Genomic DNA, 15,764 nt, shown 5'->3' on the forward strand with positions numbered 1-15,764 from the left:
TACCTTGAAACCAATGGTAATGAAACGGTAATGCTTAGAATTCTTCAAAAATACTGCTGTTTAAATTTCAGTAACCTATCAAAAGAAATATTACACAAATATAGTTTCTTGCTTTATCTCTATACTTCCTGAAAATCTGTGTGTTGTGGATTTGGATACAAATGTGCTAGAGGAATCAAAATGATATGAATAGAGAAGACATTAAATGGCCACCGTGATCTGTAACAGTCTACATACTTGTTATATACACATGACCATTTGAGAGTCTGTATTCATGAATGCTTGTGTATACAGTCTGCATACTGCAAAAGTTCATTTGTCTGAGGGTTTTTTTGTCTTTTTTTTTTTATTATTTTTTTTTGGTTGGTTGGTTTGTTTAATCTACTGTGAGAAACAATGAGGACAACCTTGTGGTGGCACAGAAGATGTGAGACTACTAGGTTTAGTCTTGCCTCTTAGTGCCACTGCTAATTAACCACAAACTGATTTTTCAAGTCTGCCATTCAATGTCATCACTTCTAAGTCTTTTCTCACCGCATTTCTGCATGTAAAAAATCGGTACAAATGTTTAAAATAAAGCTCATTGATACAATGCCTTTCATTATAGCCATACCTGGTTACTATCCAACTCTGTAGTGTTTTAGAGACATTTTTAGCTGAACTTGGAAAAATAGGAAATGTATTCTAGCTTAAAATAAATATACATAATATACAATATATATATTTATACACATGTGTATGTATATATACACATATATTGATACAACATTGAAAGTAATGCCTAGTTCTGATCAGTTCTCTGAGTGCTGGGAGTACCTGGCAAATAATCCAGAAACTGAAGTTGTCCACAATTAAATAATCATTCCCACAACTTAGAAAAATATATTTTTACTTAATAAAGTTTAAATTAACTGACTTGCAGATATAGTATGTAGGATAACGGTATCCAAACTCAGGCATGGTTACAGCTGAAAGAACCCAAGCTACTACAAACTGGTAACAGGAATGCTGCCCCGCAGCCAGACACAAACCAGCAGAGGAGTACAAACTGCTCCTGCAGCCACCATTGGTGGCACCCAAACCATCTCTGGTTCAGTGACCTCTTAACACAGGCTTCACTTCCACCTGACACAGATTGACCATCCAACCTCATGCTCTCCTATTTAAGGCCCAATTAAACTGCACAGTGCCTGCCTTGTTTGCAAAGTGCAGTGCTTGCTGGTTTGAGCAGCTTTCTGCTTCCATGACACTGCTGTATTAAGAGCTAACAAGCGATCATGGTCCCTAATTAAGGACTTGGAGGATCATCAGTACATGAGCTTCGCCATACTGATTTTGATCTACTGCATAGGTAAATACATCATAGCAAAACATACATAGAAGTGTGTGTGTATATATATACTTATATATATATACATGTACGTGTGAGCATGTGTACATAACCAAATAAAGACCTTCATGGAACTATGTGTAGTAATGCAATATACCATGGTATCCTGCATAAGTTATCTGTTGTTTGTTTTTAAATATATAGGCACCAGAAATAAGTCTAGAGTAAATAATCCTTTAAAAATTAAAGTTAAATCAGTGGACAAGAACTTTGGTAAAGCTTGTCAATTTTTTATTTTTTTTTTATTTAAATACAGTCAAATTCTATCATTTGCTATTACCCTCTTCACAAGAGGAAAGTGCATTTTTTTTTCCCTAAAGAGACCTATATAACACGGTGCTTAACTATTCAAGAAGACTCTGAATTATAAATTTACATTTTTCAACAGATTTCTATCTTTCAGACGGAATGAAAGGTAAATAGAGTTCTTGTCCTGTGTGTATTTTATTTATTGTATGCATATATATATAAATATATATATGTATGACTCTGTTTATGTATCTGTGTGTGTATATACACAACCACACACTTTTAACAGGAGAGAGGAGCCTGTTTTTCTCCACTTTCCATGCAGAGACTTACACGTTCCTCCCTGTGTTGTACCCTGTGCAGTATAAGCTCTAGTGACGAGGCCAAACAAAAGATATAGTTCACCATAGTATATTAGTTTATGTAGCAAAGTCATTTTCAAGCAAGTAAAATAAAGCTCTGTATTCCAAACTTCTTTTCCTTAACATTTCTCATGAAGAAAAGGAAGGAAAAAGAAAGGTGAGGGAGTAGGATTATGGCAGTAGCACTGAGCCAGTGGCACTCGTGTGCGTGCACACACGCGCACGCATACACACACAGCAGGGCTTTGGTTGACAAATGCAGATTGTCCAGAGAAGGTGGATGCATAAGTAAGGAAGACTCTACAGCGATGCAATTGTATCTTTTATGTCTGCATGGAGTGAGAAAACAAATTCAATTGAAAAAGAAAAAGCAAAGACCTCTTTTTAGGTCCCTCATCAGTGTGAGCATACTCAGTATGCTAGAGAATTTATCTGAAACCTTTTAAATCAAGGCCTCTTTATTACAAAAATAAAAACAAACAAACAAAAAAGTATGAGAGACGACAAGATGCTGAAGTATCACTCCAATCGTCCCTGTAGAGAACAATTGCATCCCATTTATTATTCATTCTCTTCTCTCATTTCTACGATGTCTGTCATTTCCTCCGTGTGAGGCATGTCGGTCATAGCAGAGTCTTCGCCTTCTGCAGCTGTTTCATTCTCATTCCGCTTCTTTTTCTAGATTGAAACAACCATGCATAAACATACAAATATGTTGTTTGTGAACACAGGCTTACAAACTTTGGGCACCAGGAGAAGCAAGGTAGGAGTAATGTATTTTTTAGAGTATACTCTAAACAGCTAGAACACTTGTGTCATGTTCCTGGTTTGTCGCTAACAAGTTGTCTTAACTTAGAAGGTTTCCATAACCTTTCTGGGCTCAGCTTTCTCCTTTCTAACATGAATGCAATGATGGAGGCACTTCTTATGCTAAGTGACATCCAAGACAGGCTTCAGTGTGACTGGAGGGAAGAAAGCATCTGGAATCTTTTACATCACAGACTTTTTATTATAAAAAAAGAAAAGCAAACAAAATATCAGAGAAGATAAGTTGCTTTAGGGGGAAAGAGAGAGGTGGCTTCTTAATTTTTCAAATGTCAAACTTCAGGAATTTTTCAAGAAGTGAGCATTCTGGCCTTTCTTGCTATTGCTGGATCCACTGCGAGTCCCCACCCCAAAGACTAGTAATATTAGAATATTTTTGGAGAGCAAGAATGGGAGGGCATTCAAGAGTCCTATGATTCATCCAGGATGTCCTGGATTAGTAAAGCTAAGAGGTATTTAGTCCCGCTACAAAACAAATTGAAGCATCTGTTCCTTATTATACATTCTTCAGCAGGCTGACTAGTCTTACAGACAACACTTGTAAAACTGACAAAATAAACCCCACAGGTATTACTGATTCAGCAGAGTTGCGCATATCAGAATTACAAAGTTTCAGAGGTGTCTACACAACACTTGGTTTACAGCTCTCAAATGCTGCCCATTTATTGCCACTTTAGGTGAAAACAAGTTGAGCCGTACAGCTACTAATTGGCTTTGCCACTGTCACATTGGCTGTTGAGATGATGGTGTCAGTTACATACTAATTCCAATAAGGAAATAAATTAGGTTGGCAGAGCAATTACTAGTACTGCCTGCAAAAAATTAAGCACAATGTCCCTTGCCAGAAACACTCTTTGAGCTACCGCTGTAACAAACAACCAGAAGGTCAGTCTGAACAAATATATGGTGTGAAACCACAGGCCAAGAATAGCTTTTTCAAAGTGTTCAGGCTCTTTGGTGCTCAAGAAAAATGTAACAGACTAATCATGACAGAGATCAAGGTCTTCTATTTTCTTATGCACCTTGTGCAGGATGGTCAGTAAAGAAAGTGGGGATGCTGGGGAGTTACATTTCAAAAATGTACTTTTAGTCTGAAATAAAGTCCACCATCAACTGCTTTCACCAGATCCTGCAGAGCCTACTTCTCACCTGTTTCCGATAGACGTAACAGGCTGCTATTGCAACCATGGTGGATTCTCCCACAAAACCTGCTAGAAGGGATCCTACTCCAAGAGTGGCTCCATGAACTCTGTTGGTAGCACAAAAAAAAAATAAATAAAAAATTAGTCATGATTGTGTGACAACACCTGATTCAAAATTGTATTTCCAGTGGTATATAGAATCAATCTGTTGTTAGAAGTATTTCTTTCAAAGACATAATGTACTGGCAAAGAGAGTGACTAGTATTTTAAAGGACTTACTTTGTTTATTAACGTGCTTCACTATTTAGTAAAAGAAACATATCCTGAATCAAATTTTGGAGTAAGAAAAGCTGAACACAGAATTTAAAGTCTGTGTACAGAGTGCACAGACTGCTACAGAATGGATCCTTTAACATTATAAACAAGATATTCTTCTATTAGATTTCTTAACAGTGCATTTAATAGAATGGAAATAAATTCTTGTAGGACAGATTTTTGCCTCACTGACATTTGTGCATTTTTTCAGAAGGGGCATCGATATCTTGACTGCCTACAGCAAAGTATCACTTGTAAATTTGTAGATGTTTCTTTTCCAGATATTGCCACTGTTTAGGCTTTATATTATGCTTAGTATTTGGGGAAAATGTTCTGAGTTGGACAAATTCAGCTACAAAGTGATAGGAAACAGGAACGAAGAGAAGAGCAATTCCATCATCTCTATGGAGAGGAGAGAGATTTACCCCAAGTAAGGCAGAACAATGAGACTAGTGATGAGGACGATGATCCGCAGCACTGAGCTGGGTGCCAGCACAAACGTCTTCTTTAGAGTCATCAGCCAACCAGTTAAGTGTGCTCTGACTGTCACTGTTCATGAACAGAGGAAGGGGAAAAAGGGACACAAGAGTAGCAATCGTCAGTCATCTCATGTGAAAGTTTTTTCGTACAGAGAGTACTGTTCAGAAATACATGTCATGAAACTTGTTTTTGGTAACTCTGCACACTGGGAAACCCTACTAGAAATAAAGAAGATTTCATGCCCAAATTGCTTAAACTTTCTGATTTTTGAAAAAAGCCATTTATAGACAGCAACCCTTCATGGGAGCCATTCCCTTAGAAACAATTTATTAGGCAGTCCATTTTGATCTATGCTACACTACATCAAGTAGCATTTGTTTACAGCAGTTAGAAATTTTTTGAGGGGATACATTTTGAACACTGCTGCCAAGCTCGTCTCTCTCCTGAATAGGGGCATTTACTTTTATTCTGTTTATGCTGTGATGATATCTGGAAGTGTCACTCAGACTGGCAGCTGAAGGGGAGACTGCTGGAGGCAATGCTCTTGTGCAGTTAGTCCTTGATGCCATATTGAAGTTACTCACAGCCTCAGTAGCGGAACCACGGGTGCTTGTATGTGCTATAGCACCGTGCTGTTGATGTGTGTGTTCTTGGTCAACCCCAATAGGCAGAATTCAGGTTTTACTTTGGACAGTCAGAGGTCTGCCTAAGACAGACTGCTCTTACTGCAACCTTTGTAGCCTGACTGCTGATGGAAATAGTCTTGGTCTATACCGACTTTGATGAAAATGGTTCTTATTATGTATGCTGGGTATGCACTTAGCCACTCTTACATGTACAGCCAAGTCAGACCCTATGACCACACCTCAAAGTTGCATTTGCTTGGAGTTTACAGAGTATTTGTTTTCTTGTTTTTACCTGGAACTGGAAAGAAGGAGAAGATGCGCAAAGGAACGACGCATAGCTCTGCAAAAGCGAAGTCTACTCCGATTATGTCAACTAAAATCTTCTCTGACACGTTTGGTGTCCAAAACATCACAAAACAGAGCTAGGAAGGAGAGCCAGAAGAACAAAATTAAGAAAGGTTTACATTTCAGAACAGAAGTACAATAAAAGACAGGATCTTCTCATCTAAAACATTTCTTTACTCTACTGATGAATCATTTTTGGTATTAAATGAAGGAAGAAGATGGATACAAAGTAAAAATAATAAAAAAAATTAAATTTACCTTTCTACTATAGCATGAAAGGATTAAGGTTTTCACCATCACTAAATCAGGCATATTTTATCGTTAACTTTTATCACCCTCTTCAACTGTTATCCAGGGCTTTTGCCTCTTTGCACAAAGACCAATGAAAGAAAATAAAACTTACATGTTAAGCAACAGTTCTGACTCAACAGGTTATGAAGCAGACACAGTAAAAAATAACACACATATGTAAGCCTAACAGAATATTGGTTTGCTGTGCTTGGATTCTAATGATTCAGATGTTATGGTTCAGTCTGACTGTCACCAATAAGCAATTGGACATAGGGTTTTAAAAGACTCTTCAGAGAGCCACCTGAACCACCACCAATTCCCGACTTCAGCTTAAATCGAGGGTGCTGAACCCTACAAAACTTACAACCAACTTTATTGTTCTCAACAAAAAGTGGAAAACAGATTCTTACTTATCTCAGATCAATCAAAAATAGTAGAAAATAAACAATAGCATACAAAGCTCATAAACAGAATGAATTTGTGTTAAGAAATGTATTCAAAGCAATGTTTTTGCAACAATTTAAACAAGTTTTCAATTATTTAAATTTAGTAAGACTCTAATGTACATACAGTGTATGTATGCTCAGTTTGCGTTCAAAGACACAGACCACATAAGTGTACATAAGAACCATGTTCATTTCAGAAGCATTTCATGCTCTTCGGGTTCCTCCCATATGCATATATACATTTTTTTTTATGGTGCTTGCAAATAGTTGCACTTGAATGGTCTTACAAAAACAGTAACGAGCTTGATTTTTACAGGACTTGTGCTGGTTGAGATACTCATACTCCTAAACAGATTATCAAATGTTTTTGTAACTAGAGATTTTAACTACTCCGACGTGCAGAGATTTGATCTAAATCCAAGATTAGGAGGTTAAACACAGTGCTGATACTAGTACCATTAGTATGTAATACACATAGCCATGCAGACATGGTGCCCTCAAGGCCAGAAATCCACCAGATCCTGTCATTTGGAGTGTGCTGTTTAGTCTATACACGAAAGAAAACCTCCATAAAAAGCCTGCAAGAAGTAATACAGCTGTAGTACGTGCCATTTAATCTTTGGGTCAATCCTAGGTCCGTGCTTCAGTCCAGGCTGAGGGACCTCTTGGCAGCTGGTGGTTCCAGCTTTGGTTTGAGGCCCTCACCACGGACCAGTACCAACAGCCCTTGCAGGACTTTCTTCTGCAAGAAGGGATGCCAGAGTTCGAGTATAAATCCCTACTCTTTGATATTTAATGTGTTTTGCCAATTAAAAAGCAATTTATTCCTGTTATTTTCCCAGTAAAACAGATGTTAATGAAGCAAGTTGAGTGAAGAGGGCAAAACTCAGACTGATAAATGCTCTATTATTCCTCTGTCACATTATAAGCCAGTGTACCAGGTAAATTATGCACATCAGCACTCTTATTTTTAATCCTATAAACTAATATCATACTATCTAGCTCTTTTCTTACTGTCCAGGTGTTACAACCATACACGTTCAGATGGCTTTTAAAGCTGGTCTTTGAAATCCTACCACCTCCACGACAGCTGGTATTTCACTCCTGTTCTTTGGTCGTATGTCAGAGATTGTCCTCTCTGTTTAGCCTAAAAGTATCCAGGCCACAGAAGTTTCTCAAGGTCTGTCACGGAGCAACCTGTGGGAGGTCTCCCATTCTGCCAGCCAATGCAGTGAACAAAACACTTCATGTTCCTGCCAAAACAGTATTTAGCTTTTCTCCCTATTTCTTAGGGTAAGAAACAATTCTTATTCTCATTTTACTTTATTACTTTGAAGCTATCTTGCAGTGTACTTCCCTTGCCTAGCCAGAGAACAGTATGTGGAAGAAGGTAAGAGTAAAAGGCAAATGAGCTGAGCAAATTTTTTTTCTTCAGTCAGCATTTCTCTCCCCCTGCCAAACTACTGGTATAGGGCACAACTGAAGTGCAGGGGACACTCCAGAGCAGAGAAGGTTGTATGGTTGAGGATCCAATTATTAAAAAGTAACTGTATAGGGCAGAGCAAATTCTTTCACTGCCACAGACATCATTAGGCAGATTGCAGTCATTTACACAAGCTACCATAGAGGGAGTATTTCGTCAGATCTATTTACAAAGTCCAATTAAAAAAGAAAATAAATAAATAAATATGTCCACTCTTCAACTGCAATTTGCTGTTTTCATGAAAACGAAGACCTTTATGCTGCTTGTACTACCCTATGCCACTAGCAACCTACCAAGCAGTGTGGTTACCCCCACTGCAAGACTCCATACATTTATGCTAAATAGCTAAGTTTGTTCACTGCTAGCAAACAGCAAATACAGCAGTCCTTCCTTCTTTGAACAGGTATTTGAAACAGCATGTGTGGTTAGGCCAACAAACAAGTGACCAAAAGCATTACTCTCCATCCTGTTTTCTTTGAAGTTAAAGCTTGTTTCTGGCCTCTGCAGGAACAGACTCAGTCTGCAGCCAACTCAGACAGAAGGAATGCCAGTTTGCCAATCAGGGGTAATGACTTACACCCAGCTGGTATGCAGGCATCCCGCCTCAGCTGTTGCAAACTACAGTCCCACCCCCATCAGCAGAGCCAGTGCTGGTAAATGGCTTCAAAGAGCACTTCTAATACAGCAGTTGGTGGGTAAGGATCATAGTGGTTGCTACCCTCGTGAACAAGCAGTTTCAGAAGGTGAGCTAAGGTAGCAGGAGGGCAGCCTATCTATTTCTCAGCATGCTTCTATTTGTTTTTTTTTGTTTGTTTTTTTTTTTGTTTTTAATGTTGATGGCTAATTTCACTTTGCTAAGAGATTCTTCTATGTCATCTTATGAGCAGATGATTTCCTCATTACCAACAGGGAACAAAGCTTTAAGAAAATAAATTAATGCTGTGTATTATGGAAAACCTCTGCAATTTTTTTCTAGAACACTTGAAGTCTGGGAAGTTTCTGTATTATATCAAAGACATTCAAAACATAGTGCAAGAAATTAAACCCTGCTTCAGGTAAACAGTAACACTCTATATACAGAGTAGGCAAGGTATTTTGTCTACTCATTTGTCTGCAGACAAGATATGTTAAAGTAGGATGGAGTCATAGTTTTTTTGTGATGCTGGGAGTTGTGATTATGTTGGTAAAGAGTAAATAATTCTCAGAAAGCAAAGTGGAGAAGAGAGCCATATAATAAATGATGCAAGTAGCCAGTGAAACAGCGTGGTCCATCCAACTGGGGATGGGATCTTCTGGAGGAAGCAGTTACAGCTCCTTGGGGCTCAGATCAGGAAATACTTTAGGGAACAGATTTACAACCTGTATTTCTCCCATCCTTCTCTTAGGTAAGCATTCTGGTTAACTCCTTCCCCCCACCCCCCTTATACCTCTCTGTGTATGTCTGCAAAGTTAAAAATAGAATAAACAGGCTTGGGTAAGGTTACATTTATAGCTTCATTTAATCTAATCAAGAGGTGAAGATGAAACATTAAGAGCTTTGGCACAGACTAGCAACGTCCATATTTACACCCTGCAGCTTCAGGCTGTGACGGCAGTTGACTACAATGCCTACATACAGTAATGAATGTCGTACTTAGGAACTTACCAGCTGAACATCTTAATGCTTTGGAAGTAAGGATTTTTCTTGTGGAATTCTAGCAATGGAAATGACTTCATTTATTTATTTTTTTCTCTTATGGTATGAGCAAAGGATGATATTAAAGCTTTTTATCATTTAAATGGACCTTCAACTAAGAAGTGACAAGCACTTCAAAAGTATAGGAAAGAGATACAGGCAGAAGCACAGAACACTAGAGAATATGCAGGTCTGAGTACATGTGGTAGCATTTATTATGGTATTATCTCTGTATGAACATTAGTCTGAAAATTTCTGAAAATGTTTTAATCATTTGAACCAATCTGAATGGTTGTGCTATTGGGTAATGTGTCTTTAACTGGTCTAGGGCGGTGAAATTTGAAAGACTCGATTAAAAATGTCAACTTAGAGCTGCCTGAGAGTCAGTACAGCTGTTCTAGATGAGATCAAAGTTCCAGCTAGATTAGTGTTGTCCTCTGGGTTAAGTGTTGCTGGGGGTTGCCTGAGGAAAGGGCACAGAGGGTGGGGAAAGAGCAGAATACATGTAGGAGATGTCCTTCCCCCAAAGTATGGTCTGAGCTGCTGGCAGCTACAGCTTTAGGCATTCCTTACTTAGGCAAGGTATTTCCAGAAGTACATTTGACAGCAGTGATGTACCTTTATCCCATGCAGCATTATGTTGTGTATACAAAATACCTAATATTGGTGTTTTTTTTGTTTTTTTTTTTTTTTTGTTTGTTTGTTTTTTCAATTCAATTGTGCATTTAAAAAAAAAAAAAAAAGGACAAGCAAACAAAAATCAAGCCCTTTCAGTAATGACTTGGACTCTCTCATTAGGCACCTGTGCTTATTTCCATGTGGAACCTTGCTCTTTTCAGCTTGCAAAATCACTGTCCAGGCATACTGGAAGATGACACATCAAAACTTCTGCTGTCAACAAGCCTGACAGAATGCATGGAATTTTTATTGCAGCAGGGGGAGTACAATGCAGCTAGTGCCCAAACTTACCTTTAACCTCTTCTTAAGCATGCTACATGTATGTGACTTGCATAAATTACTGACAAAAGACTGTTTATGATACTCTGTCAGATGCTGCGTGCACAAGTTCTCTTGTTTTCAAGAGCTACCAGCATTTGGCCTTTTCAGAGGTCTTATGTCTCCTGGAAGCTATTTCCGTTCATTCCTGTTGCTGACAGGGGCTACTAAACCTCAGAGACCCACTGCATAATGCATGATAATATGTTATGTTAATACACACTATTGCCATGTGTGTAGTAATCTGCAGGGTGCTAGATTAATTTGCTTTTAGGCATTTGTGGAGAGCTGTGTGTCTTTTGGGACATTCACTGATAAATATAAGGATAAGAGTATTCTAGTGAGCTATGAACAGTATAGTACTGCTAGGCTTCAGTGCAACCTTTAGTTGGAAAAAACAACGCTTGATGACACAGACATGATAAGACTCTTTCTCAGAAAGAGGCTATGAAATCTAAAATAAGTATTTTTTTCAAAAAATGGATTATATATACACCAGCCTGGAATGAGAAAGGAAACATCTGCTCAGTGTTGTTTTGAAGCAGAAAAATGAATTGTGTTTCATCACGGAAGTATGTTTCGCAGGTTAACTATTCCATCCCCGGTTAAATATGTTATCCCTATCACTTTCTTGAACTTGATATGTTTGCAGAAGTGGGGCTGTCTGAGGAAGGTGTTTAACTGTCCAAATATTGTTCTATGTATATTTTGAAGATTTAATCTTAAGGAATTTAACCCAAACCTTGTTCATGACCTCTTGTGACCTCTTATGGTACGAGACACCCAGTGAGGGCTGAATAAATGTACTTTACAACTTATTATGCATTTCAGCTTTGAATTGTATCTTTGATTTTTTTTGGACCAATATTAGTTAAATTTATCAATTTTATTAATATGGAAGAATGCCACATGTTTTTTGACTTTTGAAGTGTGCAATAAACAGATCTAAAAGGTACCCAGAGTCTTACATAGTCCGATCTCCTGAACTACTAAACATCTCCATGGCCTCTGCCTTTCTCATACAAACAGAGCTTCTATAATTGTATCTCATTACAGAGCCCGTATCACTCTTAAGGGATGAGCTGTTCTTGTAGATATGTTTGCAGTCAAAAGAATGTCCTGTTCCAACTCGAATCTGTGTGAATAAACTGGAGTTGACTCCTCTGATCAACATTTAATTTGCAAGATTTTGGGGGGTAAAAAAAAAACAAAACAAAACAATTTTGAGCTTAGTGCTGTTCTTCTGGCCATTATAAATCTATACCTTCACTGACCTTGAAACTTTAGTCCTCTAAATGACTGTGTACCAGGACTTGTTTCAAAAATTAACTCTAGCATCTTAACATTACAGAAAATAGCACTCTTCTTCTGTATGTTTATCATGGACAGTAAAAAAAAAAAAATTAACTACTAGTACTGAAGCAATGGCATTAGTTACTGTTAATTAGTTACACCCATCTTCCAAGCTATAGTTGGAATGTGTTTTCATGTTGAATGTAGCTATGCAATAGAATACAATTTCCTAATACCTCCTGAAGCACTCATTCTACTATGCAGTTTCTCAAGTAGTTGAACAACATGAAAAATATTCAATGGGATTCTTATAAAGAAAAAAGAAACCCAACCACTTATCGATTTACAAATAAAGACTTATAAAGGTTTTCATGTTTTACTGTGGTCAAAACATTTATATATTTCATTATAAAGACATTATTCCCTGTTGACAGGAAATCATGAGTGAGTTTAAGATGAAAATAATGAAGTGGGAAAAGCCTCCTGTCTTTACAGGCTTGTTTTTCAAGCATACAGCTACAAGCTATCATCAAATTCTTTGGAAGTTGTGCAGAAATTTCTGTGCATGGTACAAGACCAGAGGCCAATGTCACTGGCTTGCTATGGAAGCTTGTTGCATACCAAACCTGGGCTCCTAACAGAACAGGCCTGCAGAATCCTATCCCATGCGGGCTGCACGTCATGTTAGAAAGCAGTTTTCACCCAGCCCCTGCAGTTTTGAGGGGTTCTCTGATGCCTTTTAGGAAAAAGAAAGTGTGATCAGTCCAAAGGGAGGTGATTAAGCTTCTCTTTTTAAAACAAGCTGTTGGGATACAGCATGGTGATATGCTCACATGTCTTTTAATTCTGAAGTGGACTGGAGGGTTGGTCATTTTCTTCAGTATAATTTTCAAGCCCTGATTGGGTAAAGCTCGAAGGAAGATCTGCCCTGACCTCACAGCTGACCTGCTTTGAGCCAGAGGCTGGGCCGGATGAACTCCTGAGGGCTTTCCAACATGACTAATCCCGTGATCCTATGAAGCGAAAAGCCTCAGATCTGTGTGCAGTAAAAATGTCAGACCACAGACATATCTGAAAGCTGTTTATCAGAATGGTAATGACTTGGATCACAAAGACATTCCCTTATAGCAATTACCCCTCAGGTACCTGCAGGTCAGTATAGTTTTCTGTGAATTTTGTTTTCTGTGAAGGGTGTTGTAAAGCACAAATCAGCTGTCATAAAATTTGCCAAGCAGCAGGGGGAGCAAAAGAAACCAGACCCTGCCTGCAGGAAAACTGTAACTTCACATCTAACCCTGGAAATAATTGATTTCTGCAGATTTAAGTCTACCCCTACCTCCCCCAACTTTTCTTATAATTCAGAGCGATGAAGCACATCGTTCTTCAGAAATAAAGCTAGGTCCAGCAGCTGCACAATACACTGATCCTCTGACAGCATTAAGATGATGGCACATGCACTTCCCCACCAACTGCTGCTGAAAATACTTGGGTAGTATTTTTCAGGCAGGGTTGGGTCACTGCAGCATTTAGGATAGTCATTGTATCGGCCTGTTGAATCCTGCTGTAGTTTTTACAGAGTGCAGAATGATTTACCAGGCATAGCGACGCTTTAAGAAAGCTTGAACAAACCAAAGCTGGCAGATTCCTAGACTCTCTGAATACTTTTGACACAACTTAGCCATTTTCTTCTGTCCGAAATTTTCTGCAGCACTTGCTGCTTCCTATCATGGTTACAATGCTTGAGCAGAAACATGCTGCAGGGACAATTTTTGACCCTTCCTTTTCTGCTTGCTCCAGCCATTCATGCAGAATAGACTCTTTGTGTGAAACCTGAACAATGATGAAGAAGACATCAGTCTCCACTTCACTGAACCAAACAGAAATCCTTTGTTCCAGAACAAAAGCTCAGTGCGGTACCATGGATGGGACAAGGCCCTTGGCTTGCTTGTGAGGATTTTATAAAGTCAGCTTCTGGTGGTCCAACATCTTCCTGAGTAGGCAGGAATGCTTCTGTTCATGTTGTCTGAAATGATCTTTACTGAAGCAGGAACTAAACCTGACTGAAAAGGTAAAAACCTTCTTGAGTGACTGTCAGCCAATATGTCATTTCCAAATTGTTATATTTGTGCCAGCAGCCTGAAGATAAAAAAAAATCTGGGAGTTCAAAGATCAAAATTAAAAGCAGTGAAAACAAACTCATTCACTGGATGGATGGCATTATTCTGAAAGCTGTCCTTGGCATGCATATAATGGTTGATAGTAAAGTAAAAAGAATGTGGATTTTGTCTTAAAATTTGTCTTTTTTTTTTTTTTTTTTTTTAGTGTAAAGATCCTAGATAGGATATGTGATGTTTTCTCAATATAATGAGGCTGTAATTAAGCCATTGATGAAATAAGGCAGGGGAGTGTGGGGGAAATCTGTTCCTTTTTTTTTTTATTGCCTTTTTTTGTATACTCATTAGAGATAATGATGATGAACCCAGTCACCCAGAGAATTTCAGATACTGGCACTGTCAGCAGCTGGGGTTGTGTCCTCCGAGAGGGACCTGGTTCTTACTGTGACATTTCTTCCTGTGGATTTTACTGCCTCAGTTCTATTAGCCCATGACTCGTAGTAAAGCCCGGTTGCAACCGTTGATAAAAAAGCAATGCAGAGACTTAAGATGAAGGCCACCAATAAAAGATAGGAAAAAAATGAATGAACCTTGAACAAAGTGGCCTCTACAATGGCTTAAACTTTTGGCTGCTTTTCATCACACTGGAAGTTGCAGGTATATACAGTGGCAGCAAAATGTGATTCTGACGTACATTTCCCTTCATTCATCTTTAAACTTGGGATCAAAAACTAACTGGAAAGTTGAGTAACACTGCACAGTACTTTGATTCTACAGAAAATGTAATGTTCCTTCAAGCCACTCATTAACCATGACTAAGTCCTGGTTTGTTATAAGAAGGTACTCCTGAAAGCAAGCAATAAAACATGGGAACAACTATCCAGAATGGAGAAAAACACTGCAGTGGCTCTTTAGCAGTATGTAGTGGCAATTAATTATTCTCCCAAGCAGAGAAGAAGATATCTGGGGAAAATCTGTTAAGGAGAGTGTTAAGCATGACCTTGGACAGCGGAAGATTAACCACTACTTTAATCTGGACAAACCAGACAATGTACTATGAAGTGCAATTACTGTACATTTTGTGCAAGAGGAATAGGGATAAGAAATATTAAACTATGATTTGATAGTGTGATGCATTGAAAAAAAATAATTATTTTTCAAGCTATCTACAGTCAGCTTCTACAGAGTAATTTGTGCTGTGTAATGTTATAATTTGGGTCAAGCATAGCGGACACTGATAATCTCACAGATTTTACTGCCTGCATGAAAGAAATCAACGTAAGTGACTCCTGTCTTCCATGGTGCAGCCAACCTGTTTCTTCTAGTAAGACAGAAACTACAGAGTAGTCAAACCCTAATAATAGGAGAGATTAATATGGTTTGTAAATGAGTGTCTCATTCCGTTCCATTTTTTCAGGAAGAATGTAGAGAATCTAAAAGGCCAAGGAAGTTTAACTACTGTATTTTCTTTTCAGACTCTGGTGCTACTCCCTCAATCATGACTCATAAACTCATGAAAAAATGAGGCTTTGTCAACTTCGGTCAAGTTGGAAGTACCTGTTCAGCTGCTGGGCTCTCTTGCACCTTCACTGCAGAAAGACTACATCCTTGTCTTTCTCTTTAGCATTAAATATCTTCATATCTTCCTTCCCTCCACCTTTCTCAATTCCTCACTTGGCCCTAGTGGGCCATCTTCTGAATGTCTCACATCAGTCAGCTACACAAGAGTGGA

The 15,764-nt window shown here is 38.4% G+C and overlaps 1 protein-coding gene across 1 annotated transcript in view; it reads right to left on the minus strand.

The window, feature by feature from the left end:
* Window positions 1–1,604: 1,604 nt before the first annotated feature.
* The window catches only part of ANKH (ANKH inorganic pyrophosphate transport regulator), a 100,729-nt gene continuing 86,569 nt past the window's right edge, over window positions 1,605–15,764 (minus strand). Inside the window, exons 9-12 of the mRNA XM_032183121.1 lie at window positions 5,682–5,811; window positions 4,709–4,832; window positions 3,976–4,075; window positions 1,605–2,679 (exon numbers count right to left, since the gene is read on the minus strand). Coding sequence (XP_032039012.1) covers window positions 2,563–2,679; window positions 3,976–4,075; window positions 4,709–4,832; window positions 5,682–5,811 — 471 coding nt within the window. The 3' untranslated portion in view covers window positions 1,605–2,562. The remainder of the gene's footprint in view (window positions 2,680–3,975; window positions 4,076–4,708; window positions 4,833–5,681; window positions 5,812–15,764) is intronic.

This window comes from Aythya fuligula, chromosome 2, assembly GCF_009819795.1.
Source record: "Aythya fuligula isolate bAytFul2 chromosome 2, bAytFul2.pri, whole genome shotgun sequence".
Classification (NCBI taxonomy): Eukaryota; Metazoa; Chordata; class Aves; order Anseriformes; family Anatidae; genus Aythya; species Aythya fuligula.